At 33.6% G+C, this 16957-nt stretch overlaps 2 protein-coding genes across 2 annotated transcripts; one reads left to right on the top strand and one right to left on the bottom strand.

Moving 5' to 3' along the window:
• Positions 1 to 389: 389 nt before the first annotated feature.
• LOC102618558 (putative FBD-associated F-box protein At5g53635) lies at positions 390 to 3516 on the bottom strand. The gene is made up of 4 exons (XM_006465564.4): positions 3280 to 3516; positions 1739 to 2971; positions 1442 to 1630; positions 390 to 713 (listed from the first exon to the last, which is right to left on the bottom strand). Exons 2-4 carry the CDS (start codon positions 2957 to 2959, stop codon positions 495 to 497), a joined length of 1629 nt encoding a protein of 542 aa, XP_006465627.2. The 5' UTR covers positions 2960 to 2971; positions 3280 to 3516; the 3' UTR covers positions 390 to 494.
• A 4741-nt stretch (positions 3517 to 8257) lies between these two features.
• LOC102619243 (probable CoA ligase CCL8) lies at positions 8258 to 15838 on the top strand. Its single transcript, XM_006465567.2, has 17 exons — positions 8258 to 8727; positions 9380 to 9549; positions 9809 to 10000; positions 10085 to 10247; positions 10354 to 10442; positions 11047 to 11116; positions 11267 to 11319; positions 11415 to 11522; positions 12011 to 12109; positions 12337 to 12429; positions 12761 to 12838; positions 13160 to 13261; positions 13580 to 13670; positions 14308 to 14381; positions 14563 to 14739; positions 15294 to 15347; positions 15493 to 15838. Exons 1-17 carry the CDS (start codon positions 8547 to 8549, stop codon positions 15535 to 15537), a joined length of 1839 nt encoding a protein of 612 aa, XP_006465630.2. The 5' UTR covers positions 8258 to 8546; the 3' UTR covers positions 15538 to 15838.
• The last annotated feature ends 1119 nt before the right edge of the window (positions 15839 to 16957 follow it).

The raw sequence follows: 16957 nt of genomic DNA, 5'->3' as shown, positions 1-16957 counted from the left end.
CAAAAAAAAAAAGAAGAAATAATAATAATAATACTAAATTATAATGGCAATTACCATTTACTTCTCCCGAGGTTTAGCGTATCGTTACTCCTTACATATTCTCTCTTTCTATAGCTTTTATTTGCCTAATGTAAGAGAACCATGCATCGCCTATCATATAAAGCATTTATAAAGCATATGTACAAATACATACCACAATTATACAAAACGACATTGGCCGACAATTATTAACATATTTCTTTTAAGTACTGTATATAAGCATATAACAGTAGACATATGAAATTGGTACATATTTTCTTCCTCAATCTTACCCTCCCGCGGTACTAGAATCCAGATCACTACCTACACCAGCATCCAGCGGCCATCAGCAAACCCATAAATGCAGTAGATTGGCAAAACATTTAGACAATTTCAATACATGATTGAAGGAGATAAAAAGTGTTTTGAACATTGTCATTTTAATACTAAAAGCATTGAACAATATGATGGAAGGGTTAATCATATGTAGGAAACGACCACTCTAAACGGAATCGAAGAGTTTCACTTGGACGAGTAGACAAGTTGTCCAGCAAATTGTCTATATCCACAGGCTCATTGTCTTCTTTCATTTCTGAGCTGCTAATCACAAAACCTCTCAAGTAATGCCGCCAACACTTCATACGAAGGGAATTGCAGCAGTACACATATTCATTCATTAGTTCCATGCACAGCCACTGGTTCAGCCAAATGTCAATGCGTTAGTTAAAAGATGGTTAAAATAATGAAGTTTAAGATGGTGAATAAATTATGTTATTATCTAGCAATCGACTAGCAGGGATTAGAGATATAATAGCTAAAATCCCAAATCAGAAAATAGACAAGCTGCTATTGCTCTTCGGCATATAACAACTACGATAAGCCTTTATCACTATGATAATCCCTGATATAGAGAAAGGGGAAACAAGTGAAAACAAGTACATTTTTTTTTTCCTTTCTTTTATAAAGGACTTTCAGCTAATTGCGAGATTATATATTATCTTACGATCCTGTACTTTATTGCATAAGAAAATAAAATAGTATATTAATAATTAAAAAGCGGCATGTTCAACAGTGCAAAGATTTCCACAAAAGAAACAAAATGAACCCTGTTTAATTAGGATCTATACAAGTCATTCGAAAAAAGAACTCTACAGAGAACAACCTGGGTCCTAGCTCAACACCCTCTCCAATTGAGGGCCAAAAGAAAAAGGAAAGTATCATAAGATCATGTAGTTACAACACCAAGAACTATTGTTAGTCAAATTGAACCTTTTTTGCGGGGAAACTTTAACAGTTAAGAATGGATGTTACTCAATTCTATTTTTCTCTCTCCTTGTGATAAGTTAAAAAAGCAAACCAATAGCTCCAATGAAACTTTCACTGAAATAGATCAATGGTAGCATTTATGATAAGATGAACATACCTTAATGAATTTGTTTCTGTTCTCACCCCCACTTGTTATAGACAAAAACTTGGGAAAACAAATCCAGAAAATACCGTCCAACAAAGCCGCATATTTTGATGGCAACGCATCCGTATATAGAGACAAACACTCAACTCCACAAGGTGGTAAAGGCGGAATATTCTGGAAATCCTCTAAATTAAATGTAGTCTGGATATTCACAACAAATAAAAAGAAAATTAAAAAAAATGAAAAGATGAAAGATATGAAATACGCATGAAATATTAGTCATAAATAATAGGGATTTCATAGACATACCCTCATTGACGAATCAAATATGGTCAGCTCATCAATCTGGTTGGAAGCCGAAAGAAATTCCTTCATGTTAATGTACCAGCTAACATCGGCAGCTCCATAATTGAATGCAACTCTCCACGGACATGAAGCAGTTATTGAAAATGTAGGAACCGGATTAGATACGTAAGTAAAGGAAAGCAAATTTGGAGTAACAAGATCAATTGCCTTCAAATTGACACATCTATCAATGCATAATTCCTTAAGTCGATTACTTGAAATCATAATCTTTTCAAGGCTACAACAGAAGCGCAAAGAGAGATTCTCGAGCAAGGGAAAATTCGAGATCAGATCATGAAACTCTTGGTCACTAAAAGTCTTACCCACTATTTCTAAGTCTATCAATTGTAGACACCCAGACAAGTCAAGCACATGCGGCTCTAAATGCCAATCCTCAAAACCAAGGCTAATTTTTTGAAGATTTGGAGCAACAATTTTAATACTTTCAAGATGATCTTCGCCTAGAGTCTTCACGATACGAATAGTCTTGAGTTTGAGAGGTTTAGAGATGCAAATATATTTAATGCCCCAACAGGAGAAAAGGGACAATTCTTCAAGCAAAGGGCATTCACTCATAAATTTCTGAAGAATCTGCTCATTGATATGGACATAGTGTAGGGTTAGACTTTTGAGAAATGGTAACCTCATGCTATCAAAAGGTTGCTCCAACTTAAAACCACCTAGCTTCAAAGTGGTTACTGATTTAGCATAAAATATTGTTTGAGGCAAACTGTACAGCCTATCTTTCTTTGTCAGAACATCAACATTTAGATCTTCCACCCTATGCTCTACAGCCTCCAATATCCACCTGTCTAGAATATCAGAAAGATCCTTAACCTGATTAGGGCTAATGAATATCCTAAATTTCTGCATACGAAACTTAAGCTCGTAAAACCGATGCAAGGTAACATTAACAAATTCAACAAATTTCATCGTCTGTTCGTAATGACTTTCAGCATAAATCTCCAGATCAAGAATATCTAAATCCCCGTCCCAAAATTGTGTTCCTAAGTAGTCACTTTGATCAAATTCCAAGATGGGGAACGACGCTCTGAAACAACTCCATCTCTTTGACAAGATGCTAGTTTTAGCTACATCTTTAGCAGAGAGGTACGACATAATGTGATGAACTATAAAAGGAGGCAAGCTCGAGATTCGGTCCAGGCCATCAGTATTGTCACCCATAACTTTGAAAATCTGCAATTTTCATACATTTCCATCACCAGTGCTATTAATAATTCATGCGTTTATTTACAAAAAAAAAAAAAAAAAAAGACACAAAAAGGGGGCAAGAATATTCTCAATTTAGCTTTTTGAACTTCAGACAGTAAACATTTAACTGTCAAAAAATTTCGTGCCAAAAAGAACACACAGTTCTAAATAAAATAGATTAAACTTATTAAAGAAACATAAATCAAACAAATTATATAATGGGACTTTTAACCAAAAGAATAATTAAAAAATAAAAAATAAAAAATAAAACAAGCACATTCCAAGGATGTTACCAGTTAATGCTGTAGCAAGAGCACACACGACTCACCAAGCTGCTCGAGTAAGACAGTTGATGCGGAAAGTAACCTTGAGGGGCATTTGGTAAAGCCCTAAAGCTTTTACAAAAGAGAGGAACTTAGGTGCAACATGTGCTGCGTGCGTGTCATTTCGTTTCGGAGCTCATCCAATATAAGTTTGACACCCATTTGTGTTTCCAAATTTGAAATTCCCAATACAAGTGTCAAAGCGGCGGTACTGCGTTTGAGTATGAGTATGACCTAAATAAGAACTAAAGAAAAAACAAGTTGCCGAACCTATTTAGCAAATAGATCATAAATTTGGTGAGCTATATATATATATATATATATATATATATATATATATATTAAGTTACAACTAATGTAACTTACAATTAATGTAACATGATATTAGATTCTATTATTATATTACTAGCTTTTACATATTTTGTAAGATTTGTAAGTTTCATAAGTTGTAACTTAACAAAATTCTTTTTTTTTTTTTATCGTTCAATACATTAATATATTTTATCTAGCGGGTCAGTTTATGAGATATTATTTTAGTAGCTCAACTAATTAATAACCACAATAAAAATTATATAATTTTTTTTATTTTTCAAATATATACTTTTACCAAATTGTCTTTCCCATAAATTGGGATCTTGTTAAGTTACAACTAATGTAACTTCTAGTTAATGTAACATGATATTAGATTCTATTATTATATTACTAGTTTTTACACAGGGAAAAAGCTCTTGTCATCCCTAGGGTTTAATATAATAGCTTATTTATTTTTACTTTTTAAACAATAACTCGTTTCATCCTTATTTTTCAAATAATAACCCAAAATAACCTTCCATAAATTTATAATTAGTCTACTCTATAATTTATTGAGGACAAAATAGGATTTTCAGTTGAATAAATGTAAAGCTTTTTAAAATAAAAATTTGAAGAATAATTAAATAACATTTGACTTTTTGTATAAATTTAAAATTTAATGATAACTTAATGAAACAAAAATAATATTAAAGAATTTGCAACATGTGTGTGTGTGTGTTTATTAATTTTTTTTAATGAAGTCAACTAAATAATAATAATAATTCTTTTCAGTCAGGAATCATTGTTTATAGTAAGATCAAGAATAAACTAAAAGATTAAAAAAAAAATACAATCCAGTGCATTGTATTTTATTCAGTAGTATTTTTAAATATATGTTGTAATGTATTTAGTACATATTTTCTAAGTAAATGAAGGAGTTTGTAATTACTTTTGATAGAATAACATTACTGATTGATTATTTATTTGTTTATCTCGACCATATTAAAGTTAAGGATAAAACAAATTACTCTAGTGCCTGTGAAATTCATGTTTTTTTTTGGTCCTAAATATATATATATTTACATATTATTTAATGTTATTATTGTTTATTTATTAAGTTATCCTTAAAGCTAGATGTTTTTTATTTGTGTTAGAGAGTTTATTTTAAAATAATTCATCATTATTTAGAAATCTTATTTTACCTTCAATAAATTATATAATATAATAACAGTAAATTAATGAAAGGGTGTTTTGGGCTATTGCTTAAAAAATAAGGATGAATGAGCTGTTTTTTAAACAATAAAAATGAAATGAGTTATTACATCAAGCCTTAGGGGTGAAAAAGACATATTTCCTTTTACATATTTTACAAGAGTTGTAAGTTTCATTAGCAAAACTCTATTTTTTTTCTCTTTCAATACATTTATATATTTTATCTAGCGGGTCAGTTTATGAGATATTATTTTACTAGCTCAACTAATTAATACCCACAATAAAAATTATTTATTTTTTTTAAAATATATACTTTTACCAAATTATCTTTCCCATTCAAACGATTTTATATCACTTTAGAAAAACAAAAAGCAATGAAAGAACATATGGCATGTGCACTCCTACGGTAGCACTAAACAAATTTTCTTCGGTTTGCGGATCAAGTAAAAATTTTCAGATGAGTGGTACTTTTAAAATCCTTCTGACACCCCTTTCAAATTTATTTCTTAAAATACCCCAACTTAATTTATAAGTACAAACCCATATAGTAAAATTAACCATAATCCCATAGAGTTTCACCCTAAAAAAAAGTATTTTCTTTTTAGTTTTTATTTACATACAAATCACTAAATTTTAAATTATTATATTTTTATTACATAATTTCTACTTTATAACTCTAAATTTTTATAATTTTCTCAAAAAAAAAAATTTTTTTCAATCAATTTATGCAATAACGTGGATGTTAAAAGTTCGATTTAAAAATAATAATTTAATTAAATTTCCATTTAAAATAAGAGATGAATCAAATGCCTTTGGTTATTTAAGTAATTTCAGTTAAAAATGGATTTTATGATGAATCTGGACTCAGTTTTCCCTAGAAAGTACAAACCACTATTCAGAGAATTCAGTTCAGTTGCCTTTTGGGCCTTACTAAATGGACAAGAAAGAAACGGATCTATTTTCTGCGAGCCCAAACTGACTTTCTACAATTAACATAATTCGTTTGAGCCATGCACAATAACATACAAATGAAACCGGAACATATTTTCTTCTTCAATTCTGCCTCCATGAACTAGAATCCAATCACTCCATATACCAACATCCAGCCTCATCAGCAAACGTGTAATTGACAAAAAGGTTTAGATAACTTCATAAGAGGTTTGCAAAATAAATAATACATTCAGGATGTTAATTGAAGACTACCGTTGAACAAGATGATGGAACGGCTAATCATATGAAGGAAATGACCACTCTATAAACAGAATCGAAGAGTATCACTTTGACGGGTAGACAACTTGTCCAGCAAATCATCTACATCCACAGCAAATCATCGTCCTCTAAACAGAATCGAAGAGTATCACTTGGACGGGTAGACAACTTGTCCAACTTCCTTCGTCGGATGACAACACTGCAAAACTTGGCGGCATCGAAGAGTTCTAATTTGCAAAGACGTTGCAGTAAGGAAACAGGAGAGGAATGGCCTAAGATATCCCACATTCCTAACATTCAAATTGGTTTCCAGTATTTGCAAGGAGGCCCTTGATCAATTATCAACGCAGCTTCAGTTACACCAATCACCACGTAATCTCTTCTTCTCCTCGACCTCTTAAGATTGTTGCTATTTGTAAACTAATTAACAAGTGATAATAAATGTTTAAATCATTTGACAATTCTTGCAGGCGTAAGAAGAAATGTTCTTAGTGATATCCAAGTTGTCAAATCTTGTTTTCACTAGCATTCAGTGACTGTCTTGAGTTATTCATGTCTGATGTCGATACAAGAAAAACGGACAAGGTAACTGGCCGTGCACATATCTTATATGTACTCCTCTTCTTCTATGCTTGTTTTTGTTTTCTGTCACTTCAAATGATCTTGCTATTTATGATGAACTAATATTACAGGTGCAATGGATGCTTGATTCCAGGGGGATGCGTACATTTGTTCAAAGGACGGTACAACACACAAACTTTGTGGAATTAGGACGAAACACGCTACCTTGAATATCACGAAAGTGTATGATGTTGGATTTTCTCAACCTGGATACCTACTGCCTAGTCATCAGAATATTTTACAATTACGAATATTCAAGGCATGTAAGCGTTTCAGCCATGCTAATTGCTTGTATTTTCAATTTTTCTTCATAGTATCAAGGGGGGAATCAATACTGAAGTTGCTGAATAATAACACAAAATGTTGTCTTCGCAAGCATCTCGAGTAATTCATGTCTGCTTTGATGTTGCACAAGGTAACTGGCTTCTTTTTTTTTTTTAAAAAAAAAAATCTTAGATAGTCTTCGATGAATACCATTTTAATTTCTTTTAAATACCAAGAATTAACATAACATGGGCAGCAAGATACGTGATTTCAGATGCCACAGAATCAGTATCAAATTAAATACAAGGATATTTCCGGTGTCAAGGAGCACGTCGAACATGATGATATCGCATTCACTTCTCATGGTGAATTGGGAAATCCAAGTCGAATGAAGGGGGACGAGTCAAGTGCTCTGACGTCTGGTTTTCGACGGTTGATCTTGAGACAGGCAGGTTGAACATGACGTTATAGCATGGCTGATCGGGAAACCTGTTGAAGATGTTCCATTTCAAAATTAGTAATTTTAAATAAGAAAATCAGTTAAATTCTGTTATGCTGGCGTGGCTTGACCGTTAGCAGGACAGTTAAGTTAGTTTAGATTTCCGATTCCAGAAAACGGCGTTTTGGGGCTGATTTTATGAGTCATTTCTGATTAAATTGAGAGAAAGAAAGTGCTTTGAGAGTCTCTGTAAAATTAATCTTTGATACGTAATCTCTTTTTTTTTTTTTTTTTTGTGAATAACAAAGCTTTCATTCTTCTTCCTTTGAGTGAATATAGGCTGCGATGCGAAGTGTGAAGCTTCCAAATCATGGCGCGTTAGTGCATTCCGTAATGCCATAAGAGCTGGGCCGCAACATTGTTGGGGTTATAATTTTTTTATGGGTTGTTTCTAAGCGAATGTCAGGCTTTTATTTTTTTTGAACAAATTTTGGGCTTACATTAAAAAGAAATCCTAATTTTTACTTTGTTTACATCGGTTTGCAAATTACAATATTAATAAAATATTAATAGCTTCTTTTTTCTAAAAATTCTTTATTTTCTAGAAATTTTTGCCGTAAAAAATTAATCGATATGATATTTATTTCTCATTCAATTTTTTTTCATTTAAATAAAAATTATAAAATTTTATTTTTATATTTATCTAATAAAATACCTGAAAATCGAACATAAATTTTTTAAAAAATAAATTTAATAACAAGCCTGAAATATATAAAATTTCAGATTTAAGGCCTTTAACAAACAAGCCTCCTAGTCTAGTCATTAAATTCTATGCAAACAAAAATGATAACTGTTGGAGGTAATTTTTGGCCACACATAACGTTAAATAACGAACTTTCGCAGAACTAACCAAGCACGTTGCCAAGAATTCAAAACAAGCTTAATCAATTCGAAAACCAATTCCATATGCTAAGACAGCGCCATTTTCAATTCACGAAGCCAAAATCAATAAAAAAAAAAAAAAAAAAATTCAACCCAAAAACTAACAAGAAGCAACTGAATTGAAGGCTCTGCTAGTACTGCCGCCTAACTGTTTTGGCCAGCATTGATTGACCGATCAAACCAGTAAAAAAATTTATTAATACCCGCATAAATTTTCCACCTAATTTCTTTTTTTCTTTTTTTTTTTGTAATAAATAATATGAGAACTAGCCCCTCATTAAAAGCTATCACCGTCTTTAACTTGAGGAGATCATCTTCGTCTTCGTTTTTGCATACTTGTCGTTTGGGCCGGGAACGTCTCTTATTTTCTAACAATTTCGAAGCTCTTTTCGCCAGGAGAACGACCCCGTTTCGGTTCCCACAAGCTCGCTTTCGCTCCTGTAAGTGGCTCCTTGTTTGTATTTTGTTTGGTTATTTGTGTCTGGAATGTTGGTTTAATGCTCGACGAAATGCCTCACTCGGTTTCCGTTTTATAGTGATTCGAATGGATAATTGTTTTTATTTATTTATTTTTTTGGGGTACTGTTTTGATGTTTGCATGTGTTAGACATTAAGTCTCTTCTTTGTTAAATTGTGGGATCGTTGATTTTTACTTTAAATATTGATGAATTCTTGAACTTGATTGTGAAATAAGTTCCATTTTAGGACCCTCATATGTGACCGTGTATGAAATGATCATCAAATTTTGAGGAAGTTTTGCGAGTGATTTATCTAGCATTGTTCCAGACAAATAAAAATATAAAGAAAAGAAACAGTGTGTCTATTTGCTGGTTGAATTGTAAATTTTAGTGTTATTTCAGCAATTAATTAGTAAATGTTTGATTATTAATTAGCACTCCTCAACATACCTCAAGCTTATTCTGTTTTCGGCTTGATTGTATTGGACCTAAGATTTATGGCATGGGACAGTTTGAAGAAATTTTGTGCAAAAAAAAAAATCTAAAAAGGGTTTATTTCATGGTAATATGCGTTATACATCAAGTTTGCTTAACACTCTACACTTTTATTTTATTTTATTTTTATTTTTTGCAGCTTTTCATTCTAATTCATTTATGGAGGTCTTCAAAGCTGCATACAAAAAGCGTTCTATGGCTCGTGACAGTGTTGCAATTAGAGCAGATCAAAAGAGTTACAGTTATGATCAACTTGTGTCATCTGCATTAAGAATATCTAGTCTCTTGTGCAGTAATGACCTTAAAACTGTGAGTTTGAATCACCTGTTCTGATGTTCTTTGATCTTGCGTAAGTGTGATTACTTGTTAATACTTAAAGTGTAACAGTTTTCAGTCATTTGTACTCTTAGTTATGTTTGTCAGTGCACGTGTATTATTAATTTGGTTACATATTCATTTACCCTCTGTGTTTATAGTCTGATATACATGATGTGTCTATGCATTGAAGGAGTGAGTTCCAGTTTCATTCATCTCTCAACTTTGAAAATTTCTATCATTTTATATTCAGACTAGTGAAAAGACCAAAAATGAGAATTCAGCTGTGCTAGCTGGAGGATGTGGAGCACGAATAGGAATTGTGGCGAAGCCTTCATTTGAGTTTGTTGCAGGAGTACTTGGGACTTGGTTCAGCGGATGTATTGCAGTTCCACTTGCACTCAGCTACCCTGAGTCTGAGCTCCTGCATGTGATGCATGATTCAGTACGCCCTGATGAAGTTCCCTTCCTGTAATCATGTTTTTAGTTGTGCATGAAAATTTGAACTTTCGTTTAAATTTGATTGTAGGATATATCCATGGTTCTAAGCACTGAAGATTATCGTGAGGTCTTGCAAAGCGTTGCTGCTAAGAGTGGTGCTAAATTTTCTCTAATTCCCCCTGTTCCCAACGTATCTTCAGAGACAACAGTGTTTGATCAGTCCCAGGCTGAAAAAATGGACGGACAACGAGGTAGCCTAAGGATATTCAATAATCAAATCATATGGGCAGGTTTCGGTAGCTCATGAAATTATCTTGTGATCGCATAAGAAAAGTTATGTTATTTCCAATGATGTAGGTGAGGATCCAGCGTTAATAGTGTACACGAGTGGGACAACTGGGAAGCCTAAAGGAGTTGTCCACACACACAAAGGCATTGCTGCACAGGTATTTGCCTAAGTATTACATATCTCATGACTTTTGGCTCCCACTTTATTATATAGTTCATTTCTTGTCTTTATGCCCTGCGGTAAACTTTAAATAAAATCTCATACTATCAAGACTCGTATGCAAAACTTAGTTTATTTAACGTAGAAAATTTAATTCTTGACAGCCACTCTCTGAAGAATCTATCTGAATATTGATTTTATTTTACTTTTAATTTTTTTGCACTTGTACAGATTTTATAATATGATGCATTTTGTTTCATTAGTTGGCATTTGCGGTTTCTAAACCAATTTTAGCAGCAATTATTTTATCCAAATTCTGTGCTTGAAGGCATTTTTGTGGGAGGAGATATATAGCCATTGATAAAATCCAGCCAAAGATGTGAGGAGGCATTTTAGTGAAATAGCATTTGTGTTTATGGTGGAGTTCGAATACTATTGTTGTCCATTAAAACAATAAGTTAAGCTTGTGGCATCTATGGTTTTTCAACACTGTTAATAGCTATCCCTTTTGAATTATGCATTGTTTTCTTCCCTTGACTTTAGTTTCTTACTCAATGTTTATTTCCGTGTTAACACTTGCTGCAACTTTGATTCAATTTCAGGTTCAAATGTTAACCGAGGCTTGGGAATATACATCAGCTGATCAATTTTTGCATTGTTTACCACTACATCATATCCATCGAACATATCTATGCTGAAAGCTACAGTAGCTGTTTTTCTTATGATTATAGGTTGAACATTCCTCTTGCTAGGTGCTGGCGTTTTCTTACTTTGTGTCTTACAAATACATATGAACATATTGCTCCTTAACTTACGGTATACATGTCCATGGACTTTTCAATGCCTTACTTGCCCCGCTATATGCTGGTGCCACAGTAAGTCATTTTGCACTATATATATTCCTTTTGTTTTATCTTACTGAACAATTACAAATTGTTTTGGTTGTAATTGATTGATCATGCCACTGAAGGTTGAATTCATGCCAAAATTTAGTGTGAGGGGAATCTGGCAGAGATGGCGTGAATCATATCCAGTGAATGGCAATGGGGCTGGTGACGCAATAACTGCTTTCACAGGAGTAAGATTAGTCTTTACTTTAACCTTGTGAAAGCAAATGTAGGTTATTTTTATTCTGACAGGGCAGCGCTTATGCCTTTTATACTTTTTGTCATTTTTGAAAGGTTAAAATATTTTGGTATGCGCATTGTAACTAACTTGGCTGTTACTGTTGGGTAGTTGGTTATAAGATTTTATTTTCATCACTACCTTTACATGCTACGTAATAAGATCATTTAGTGTTTCCTTTGAAATTGCCAAGATTATAGTGTGTTTGAATTAGTGACAGCAGTTTGCGCATTGTATCTTGTAATATTTATTCAGCTTGCTATTTAGATTTCACTTCTGAAGAGATAATTAATTTACAAATAAAAGAAAACATTTCAATTATATGTAATGCATTGTAGTTCTTGTCATGTGGTTTAAATGTGCTAAATTCAATTTTTTTTTGTATAGTATTGTTAAACTCAATGTTGGATTGGTATAGTCTAATCTTTTGTATTAACATAGGTTCCAACAATGTATACACGATTAATACAAGGTTATGAAGCTATGGACACAGAGCTGCAAGCTGCTTCAGCTTCTGCCGCAAAACAGTTGCGCCTCATGGTTTGTATCCTGGAAGGTTCCATTCATTAGTCATTTAATATGTTTAATGCATTTTCTTGTTCTATATTGACTCAAACTATGCAACAATATTGTAGTCCATATAGTATATAATAAAATATAGTAATCCTATCATGTAAATTGGCATGTAAATTTCATTTGGGTTTAATCCTGTGAAAAGCCAATGGATGAGTGTTTGTAACAGTATACTTTTCATCTCTATTCCGCAGATGTGTGGGTCATCCGCACTCCCTCTTCCTGTCATGCAACAATGGGAAACTATCACAGGGCATCGCCTTTTGGAACGATATGGCATGACAGAGGTAAGCGAACTCATATTTAAGACCCTTTTCTAGCTATCCTTTTATTTCATGTCTTGTAGTATATATATACTTTTTAAAAAGAGCACTGTTATTTGCCCATAAAGGCAACAACAGAAGGGCCAGAGAAACGGCACACCCCCCCACCCCCTGCTGCTGCTGTTTTTGTGACCTACTTGTTGATTCTTTTCTACCACCCACAAAACATGGACCAAAAAATAACAGCTGGTGGGTGGCATTTCTATGGCCCTCCTGTTGCCTTTATGGACAATTATTATTTTTCTAAAAATTTACAAGTATCAACATGGTTATGATGTTGGTTTGATTTCTTTAGTTTGTCATGGCAATATCAAATCCCTTAAGGGGTGCACGAAAGGCAGGCACTGTTGGCAATCCACTTCCTGGTGTTCAGGTTAGTATGATCCTTCTGTTGTAAACTTCAACCTTAATTGAAATTAAGTGCTGCATAAATTTTATGGAAAAAGAAATTTAAGAAGTTCCATAACTTATAAATAATTCATGCATATGCAGCTAGATAATAGTGACGTCAAAGTAATGACAATTACTGTCTGGTATATTATCAATGAAGAATATTAATGTTCTTTAATTTTTTCCTCTTTGAAAGGAAGAATATTAGACTTCTGGTGCCTATTCTTCCTTTCTCAATCAGAATTACTCTGTAATCTGTCTTTTTTAGTGCAGATTTTCTCTGACATTTTTGTGTTTGTGATAGGTCAAGATTGCTGAAGATGAAAGTGGTAGTGATGCAGCAGGAGTAGGAGAGATTTGCGTTAAAAGCCCTTCTTTGTTTAAGGAATACTGGAAACTTCCCGAGGTATTCATCTGTACATATTTTTCTTTATCTTCTGTGTAGTTGCTCATTTATCTCTCAGACTGTCCAACATAGACAGACATATGCAGCCTCTTTCTCTTCTCATTTCTATTAATAACTAATATCTTGCTTGTAGGAGTCACGCACCCTATCATCTTGCTTATATTAGCTAAGTTCTGCTTTAGTTTATATTGACCTGGAAAACTCTAGCATTTATTTTAGACAATGAGTATGAAACTGCTCTAGTTGCGTAAGATTTCTACTACATGAAGTACGAAAAGTTCATGTAATTTCATTTCTTGCTTCTTGGATAACATGTAGGTAACAAAGGACTCATTTACTGCTGATGGATTCTTCAAGACTGGGGACACAGGGAAACAGGATGAAGATGGATACTACATCATTTTGGGCCGTAAGGGGATCTACTTTCAGATTAGCTTAGTACTCTAATTGTTTTGTTGTTTGTAGACCATAAGCATATCCCTCTGTGTGTAGCTTTTTGCTAATGACTTAGGATACCTATCATGTCCTTCTCAACATGCATTACGTAATTTGCTGTTGTTTTGGTGCTGCTGGTGGTTAGCAAAATGGCTTGCTCCCTTTAGCTGATGAACTTAAAAAATTGTCTTGTTTGACCAGATATGTATATGAGAAAACAATGAATTCACTGTTACATACATGTCTAAATATTGAAATGCTGGTGGTATTAATGTTTCTTTATAACTTTATGATCATGCATATTCTTTATCTAAATTTTCTTGCTGCTAAGAATCCATACTCTTATGATAAAATGCCATACAATATATATATATATATATATATAGTCACTGTTACATACATGTCTATATGTTTGGGCGCGTGGGGGGGGGGGGGGGAACAGATTTTCTGTCACGAGTGAAAAAAATACGTGAAATGCACTTTCTGAGTTTATTACAGATGTTTATTGTTGTACAATTTGTTAAGATGTATTGCCAACAGCATGTGTTAGTGTTCAGCAGTTGTTAACTGCCTTTTCCCATTAAAGTTAATAATTTGTTACTTTTTGATAGGTACTAGTGCTGATATTATGAAGGTTGGTGGATACAAATTATCTGCATTGGAAATTGAATCAGTTCTTTTGGAGGTAATCACTCATTGTCCTCTCAAACTGTTTCTGTTGTTCTTAACGTCTCCTCATTTCAAGCACATATTTTTCTCTGCTTTCAAAAGTTTTCCTTTTCCCAATTGGAACAAAAAAAAGTAAGAAACCAAGAAATTATTTCAACAAAATAATATCTGAGAGAAGAAAAACTTCTTTTGTTCAGCATCCAGCTGTAGCGGAGTGTTGTGTATTGGGCTTGCCAGACAAAGACTATGGAGATGCTGTAAGTGCCATAATTGTGCTTGAAGAAAAAGCAAAGAGAGATCAAGAGAAGTCAAAGCCTGTATTAAGCTTGCAAGAACTCTGCACCTGGGCTAAAGACAAGCTTGCGCCGTACAAGGTATTGCTGCTTGACCATCTCTCAATTTGTTTTCTTTTTCTCTTCCCCTTTAACTGGATAGCTGTGGATAAACTAAAATTCGTTGATGGCATGTTTTCATCATTTGTTTTAAAGTGCATCCATATTGATGTGAAGGATGAAACACAGACTTTTTCCGCTCTTTAAGATTTCATAACGTTAGTACACCCCTCATTTATCATTCCTGCTAAAGCCTTAGACGAGATTCATACCAGGTTGCAGATTTTATTAGCTGCTTCTGCTGCCTCAGCAAGCCAAAAACAGCCAGAAATACTTGTCTTTTTTCCCTTCCTTTCATTATTCCAGCTTATGTACCAAGTAGGCATCCAAATAAGTTTCTGTTTCTCTCCTTTGATCTAGCTCTCATGTCCCATATCCATCTCCTATTTTAGCCTTTTCATCTTTCTTCGAGTAGTTTCGTGGTTGAGAATCCAATTCAGTTCGAATTTGCCATGCATGTAATGTTTATTTTCATTAATTCGTTCAAACGGATTCAGGCATTCATTTTAATAACTGCTATGCTTATTTCTTTTCAGCTGCCAACTCGTCTGTTCTTGTGGGACTCTCTGCCTCGAAATGCTATGGGAAAGGTAAAGTGCAAGCCTATCTCATTTCTTTTCTCACGTAAACTTCATTTCATGTCCTTTTACTAAAATGGGAAACATATTTAAAGGGAGAATGTAAAGGTTACTAAATCATTACTTTTATTCACTTTTTCTTTTTGGCCACTTTCAGGTGAACAAGAAAGAGTTGAAGAACCAACTGGCTGCACAACAATAATTCAACTTAGCTGTACATTAATTATAAGTGAGGAATGCAAGAATGAACTAGAAGAAACATTTATTTTTCATTCTTTTCCTTTTGGTCGAAAGATCCCAAGTGAGAAGCTTGTAATAGTCTTGTATAAATTATATAGGCTAGAAAGAGTTACAGCTGATTTATGTCAACTATCTATATTTTACTTTTGAAAAATACTTCAAATATGCTTGTAGAACCTATATCTTCATACAGATTTTACGAATTATTTTTGCTAATTAGTAATTCCAAGAGCTTATAATTGGAAGCTGTCTTTTATTTATCATGTACTTTCTTGGGAGAGAGAGTGAAAGATTTGTTCCATTGTTGCAATAACAGACAGCATATGTATTGTTGATTCTGTTGCTAATCTGGCAAAAAGGCTGCAAGATTATTGAAAGGTTGGCACAATCAAGATCGCCGGGGTGATTGGATCATTCCTAGGGATCTGGTTGATCTCTTGCTTTTGAATCTTGTGAGGGAAAGGTGTTAAAAAATTAATTTTGACTTTACTCATTCCTTTTATATTTAAAAATAAATAAAAATTTATTGTTGGGTCCAAATTATCATTTTTTGTTTATGGTCCTTCTAAAATCTCTTTGCTCAATGTACGTCATTAATCTTGTAAACGGTTATAATGTGAAAAATATTTGTACGTGTATAAAAAAAAAAAACCATAATATAAGGGTCAATTGATCACATGCAGAGTTATTAATCTAACACCTTATTTAATTTAGATTACACAAGGAGATCATCCATTTTCCTTCTTACTGAAATTAATAAATACCATTTATTTTCGTATCCCTTTCATAAAAATGAAGATCACAAGTAATGTGATAGCTTGTTTAGCCTTATACATTTTTATCCAAGTGGTGGCCATAGTTGCTTGAGAGATAGTGACGAAGCAAGGATTAGAGCGAAAAGGAAGAAATTCTGGGAGAAGGCAGTGGATACAGAAGAACTATGTGGGGTGGGTGAAACTGGGTGGGGTGTCAAAGGGGAGGTGCGAGATAACTTTAACCAAAGTAATAAGCCAATCTCCTATGCCGAACATTTTCAGAACAACCAATTTGTCGAATCAATTTTGGATGTTTATAGGGAGCAGCTCCCTCCGGTGGCTGGCCCTTCCCTCACTCATCAAACTCGTTATGATCCTGCTCGTGTATGCAGTCCAATTGTTGAAGATGGCCGCCATGGCTTGTTCCAACGGCTGCGTTTGGCTAGGCTTGAGACCTCTGCATTTAATGGGTATACGCAGATGGTTTATCTGCAAATTTCTGAACAAGTCTCCTAAATATATGAGAATGGCGCCTGTTTTAGCTTTCCTTAGGACAAGAAATTGAGATGTGTTAGTACATCCGTATATATTTCCATAGCTGGTCAGATTAGAGATTATCATGAACTG

The sequence above is a fragment of the Citrus sinensis genome, chromosome 7 (assembly GCF_022201045.2).
Source record: "Citrus sinensis cultivar Valencia sweet orange chromosome 7, DVS_A1.0, whole genome shotgun sequence".
NCBI lineage: Eukaryota > Viridiplantae > Streptophyta > Magnoliopsida > Sapindales > Rutaceae > Citrus > Citrus sinensis.
This window is presented reverse-complemented; position numbering and strand designations above follow the sequence as displayed.

Bases quoted from the DNA above. Each gene is read 5' to 3' on its own strand.
- LOC102618558 (XM_006465564.4), bottom strand. From the start codon at position 2,959: ATGGGTGACAATACTGATGGCCTGGACCGAATCTCGAGCTTGCCTCCT. The intron at 1,631-1,738 runs GTATGTCTATGA...GTGAATATCCAG, and splicing joins TATTTGATTCGTCAATGAGG to ACTACATTTAATTTAGAGGA. The intron at 714-1,441 runs GTATGTTCATCT...TGGCTGAACCAG, and splicing joins ACAGAAACAAATTCATTAAG to TGGCTGTGCATGGAACTAAT.
- LOC102619243 (XM_006465567.2), top strand. From the start codon at position 8,547: ATGAGAACTAGCCCCTCATTAAAAGCTATCACCGTCTTTAACTTGAGG. The intron at 9,550-9,808 runs GTGAGTTTGAAT...TTTTATATTCAG, and splicing joins GCAGTAATGACCTTAAAACT to ACTAGTGAAAAGACCAAAAA. The intron at 10,443-11,046 runs GTATTTGCCTAA...ATTCAATTTCAG, and splicing joins ACAAAGGCATTGCTGCACAG to GTTCAAATGTTAACCGAGGC.